Below are 4,872 nucleotides of genomic sequence, written 5' to 3'. Positions count from 1 at the left end.
TCTTTCAGTTGTGAGTTTTCTAATTATCTTTCTCGAAACTTGGCCATTAACACATACAATATTGTGCTCCTTGTTTTCCTCATCTTCTCAACGATGACTTTCAATAGTGGTGCAATTTGTAGGTACATTACACCTCGTCTCCATTGCTTATTTTGCTACTTCTTCACCCCTAATTACTAAACCAAGAATTTCTAAAGTGAGTTGAGATCTTTTTCCCTTTTCCATTTTTGCTTTTATTATAATTCATAAATTACCCTTTATAATTGTAATAAAACACTTTTCACGCATAATTTTAATGGCAACTGAAGTAATAATGATTGATTTTACATATTGTATATAATATGTACTTTTCTACATATATTAGATTTCAATAGCAGATGAAGTAAATAAATGATTGATTTGATATATAAATTAGGATCGAACCCTAAATTAATCCGAGTTTCTAAGAAAAGTTTTTCATTTTCTTAGAAACTTTTATGAGAACCTAAACTTGAACTTTTTAGTGTAAGTTTAATATGAAAAAAAAAGAGGTTATAACGGGTCATGTCTCAGCTCTTACCAAAGAATATAGCCTCTTCTTCCATCAAAAATCTCAACCTTCGGATGACATCTTGAAAATATTGATTTTTGAACATAAACTCTGATATAACTTGTGAGATCGTTTCTTGGGCACCAGCCAACAGAGTCAAGAAAAAAGTTCCAAAACGTGAACAAGATAAAGTTTTTACAATTTTGACAAATGACGATGTGGCTAATTCTATTATTCGTTGGAACTTGTTCTCAGTCTAACCAAAACTCACACAATCAAGCTCTATCTTTGTGTGTTTTTCCGTAGATCATATAAGCCCTCACTCATACGCAGAACTGTCACAAACTTTATGTAGATTTAAATCATGTTTAAAAGTTTTATTAAAGATATATTTACTATTGTAAAAAGATTTTTTTTTGTTTAGTATTATAGATCATACATTATATGCATGCTTTGTTAGATTTAATTTAATTAAGATCATAGATCAATCTTCTTTTTAATTCGGAATCATGTTTGAGTTCGATATTTTCCATTTGCACATGGAAAAAACGATATTGCACATATACATTACAATTAGGTCTAATACAAGTATACAACCATGAGATTTGATTGGTAACTCAAAACAATACAAAGAAAATTAATGAGTAGAAAAAAGTACATAAATCGTTAACAGTTAAAAGAGAGAGTTACATATAACGAAATCGGTACACCTTATACTGCTGAGATATAAGATTATCAGAGACAACCATTATTTCCTTCTTTATATATACATCTACATCTTTACTTTTAGCCGCAAATGCTCCTAACGACACGGAATAAGACATGGAAAGGAATTGTCGAGAGTGTTATTGAATTAGAAAACAAAACGCTAATCGTGTCTAGCTAACCAGGTTCCACTGATTCCCAAATTGACTATGTCTTAAACCGACTGAATTGACCACTCGTGTTTAGTTTGCCAAAACCAAAAACCGAGAAATTCATAAACGATTATTATTACAGAAATATCTTACATGTTGATCACTGGAATATACGAAAATATACAATTTTTTTAATACAAATTTGACACTAAAACAACACAAATTACTTAACTTAAAAGACTAGACACAAAAAGAGGACCACTTATATCACATCGCATCAAGTCACACACAAAGACACATAAAGTCAACTAAAAATAGAAGAAATATCTCACACTCGATTCATTCTTGTCTTTCTACAACTTCATAAGTCGACGACGGAGAAGACTTAACCGGAAATATTCTGTTACCGGCGGAAGAAACACCACCGCCTTCTCCACCATCTACCCCGCCATTTCTCCTCTTCTCTAACTTCTTTTTCATCATCTTCTCCTTCTGCTTCTTCTGCATGACTTGTAGATGTGCGTAGTTTGCTCCAATAGAAGACATTTTTTTTTGTTTATATATAAATTACGATAATTAAATTGATTATTATTAGGAGACCAAAGAGAGAGTGTGGTTAAAAGAATAATGAAGTGAAGGATGAGTTTGGTAATGATGAAGAGAAGTGTCGTAATTTATAGAGAAACGACTCATGCTTTATGACCGTTGGTTATGATTCCATTCTCATCATTATGCTTCTCCATGCTCCATTCTCTTTATCCCTTTCTTTATTTTCCTTTCTTTAATCGATTAGTTCTCTGACTTTGACCCAGCCCAATAAAAAAAATAGTTGGAAGAAATTTATGGCAATTATATTTTGGTGATAGATGAACCATTCAATTTTAATTGGTAATAATATGATTAGTATACTTATAATTTCAACAAATGTTATCAATAAAATTATATTTTACAGTCTAATAATCCAAATGCCGAAGAGAAGAAGACTCAATAAACTTTTAATTTTGATGAATATTCGCCAAACTGAAATCAATTGAAAAAACATATCACTGAAAAAAAAAACATATACCCATTGAATATAGATATTTTGTTTATTTTCTCCGTGTTATATATGTCAAGTTAAATATCTCAATTTGACGTTGAAAAAATGGCTTTTGAATCCTTAGTTATTATTAAACATCAGGAGACGGAAAACAAAATTATGCCTTTAAACTTCATAACCAATAAAAGGGAACATCAATACAAATTACAGTATTAAGCTACAAGTTGGTTTATCTTTCTGAAAAATATATGTTTACTCGTTCATGATAATGTAATTATTCCTGAGTGAGACAAACAATGCATCGAGTTTAAAAAGCAGATTAATTAGCATAGCTAAATGGAAAAATAAAATTTGTTCAAATATAATGAAACAAGTGGGTCAAAATAAACATGCATTAAAGTAATATCAAATTATAAAGGAAGTGTTATCTAAAAATGGTGGCCTTCGCTTTAAGGTCGGCTCTTAAGGCATTATGCATCCATATTATAATAATTTTTAATAATGATAAATTTGTGCACTGGTTTTAGCTAGTATGCTAATTAAAGTTGTCATCAATTTTTAGTTTAAAAATTACCGACCATTGAGTGTCCGAGTCCGCCCAACGCGATATGTATATGTGATCAGTCGTATGTGCCCAACTGTATTGTACATATATGATTTTAGTATATTACTATAGTTAAGTTTATCGAACTAATCTCTAATCTACTTGTGCTTTTCTCGTTTGGAATCACATTTTAATTTATATTATCACTCCATAGTCCATAGTAAAAAGGCGTGCTCAGAGAAAAGAGGAGTTATTTGCGAATCCATCAAGATCGTAGTCTAGGATTCTATTAAGATATCCCACATCCAGAGAATAGAGATTTGTGCGGCAATATATATAGTACATGGGTCTCTCCACACATTGCCAATTGGTTTTGAGTTGGATCCCATGTTTACTAATATGATATCAGAACCCATGGTAAATTTCTCTCGATTGTGGGTTTACCCGTGGATGTGCAGTCCCACAAACTTCACGCTTCAGATGTTCAGCCCTGAGCGTGTGGGAGGTGTATTAAGATATCCGACATCGAGAGAATAGAGGTGTATTAAGATATCCAACATGGGTCTCTCCACTCATTGCCAATTGGTTTTGAATTGGACCCCGTATTTACTAATATGGTATCAGAGCCCATGGTTAGGCCCAACAAGCAATTTCCCACAAAGAAATGGTTTCCACCTATGTGACCCATATAAGTGGCATGTCTTGTTGTATTTCCGCGATGTTGGGCTTGGGCTGTTTCCCGTTGGGCTGTTTTCCGTTGGACCGTTTCCCACACACATTTCGAGGAGGCCTATTAGAATCCCACATCGGTTGGGATATGTTCCTTGGGGTAATATATAAGGATCATGGACCACTCTACTCATTGCCAATTGGTTTTGGGTTGGATGTCCATGATTCCTAATAGATTCTTGTTTATGATTTTGCCAAGTTCTATGGCTATAAGATTTGTATAGGTTGTATGGTTCCACCACATGAGTGTTATGCTTTTATATAGCAAGTGAAACAAACACACAACATCGAGGCAACTTTAGAATTCACGATTTACTATAGACATTGAATGGTATATTTTCTGTTATTAAAGAGTTAAGGAGATTTAAAAAATCTATTTTAACAATAAAAACCAAGATTTAAAAAAACTAATATATAGAAGTCGTTCAAAACCATCAAGAGAAATGAATATTGTATGATAATTCTCCAAGGCATAGACAAAACTCCCAATGAAGCCGAAGTTTCGTTGTTGAGGACTTGGAATATGCAAAGAGCGGGATTGTGTTCACAAATCAATGTTAATCGTTATAATGATATCTTTAATCAATAATTTATTTATACAACTTTTATAGTCATCTCTAAAATCAACAATTGTGATGAAGTTGCATACTCTAGAACAGCAGTCTGATTATAACCTAAACTGTAATGTCTCATGAGTTGAGGAAGTAATAAGGACGAAGGTACAAGGGAGCTACTGATGTGCCACGTCAAATGTTTAGAAGGTGACATAAATCTGGGAAGCTGACTCGATACAAAGTTCTGATGACATAGATGTTACGGTGATACACTAAATATTAACTCACTTGGGTAATAAGAAGTTTAGTTCTTGTATGAATCTGTTTGAGTAATCTAGCTTGTACAATACTAGTAACTATATATACTATAAATATTAAAAATGCATTGTGTCAGTTCAATCAAAGCACAAAGGACAGAAACAAAAAGGTTTAAACTTTTAAGCTATATATACTACCACATGTATTTGTTGTCAAAAAAGCTATGCACCACATTTCATAAATGTTACTATAAAAAATTAGAGAAGAAGAATGATAGATAAGTCGGATAATACTTATTGGCCACTAATCTCCCACCATATCATACAAAGCTATACATTTTGACTTTTAATTTTATATATTCA

General features: G+C 32.3%; 1 protein-coding gene across 1 annotated transcript; it reads right to left on the bottom strand.

The window, feature by feature from the left end:
* On the bottom strand, nucleotides 1,463–2,092 carry LOC109129580. Its single transcript, XM_019237987.1, has one exon. The coding sequence runs from the start codon at nucleotides 1,930–1,932 to the stop codon at nucleotides 1,726–1,728; it is 207 nt and encodes a 68-aa protein (XP_019093532.1). The 5' UTR covers nucleotides 1,933–2,092; the 3' UTR covers nucleotides 1,463–1,725.

Source organism: Camelina sativa, chromosome 16 (genome assembly GCF_000633955.1).
Source record: "Camelina sativa cultivar DH55 chromosome 16, Cs, whole genome shotgun sequence".
Taxonomy (NCBI): domain Eukaryota; kingdom Viridiplantae; phylum Streptophyta; class Magnoliopsida; order Brassicales; family Brassicaceae; genus Camelina; species Camelina sativa.
This window is presented reverse-complemented; position numbering and strand designations above follow the sequence as displayed.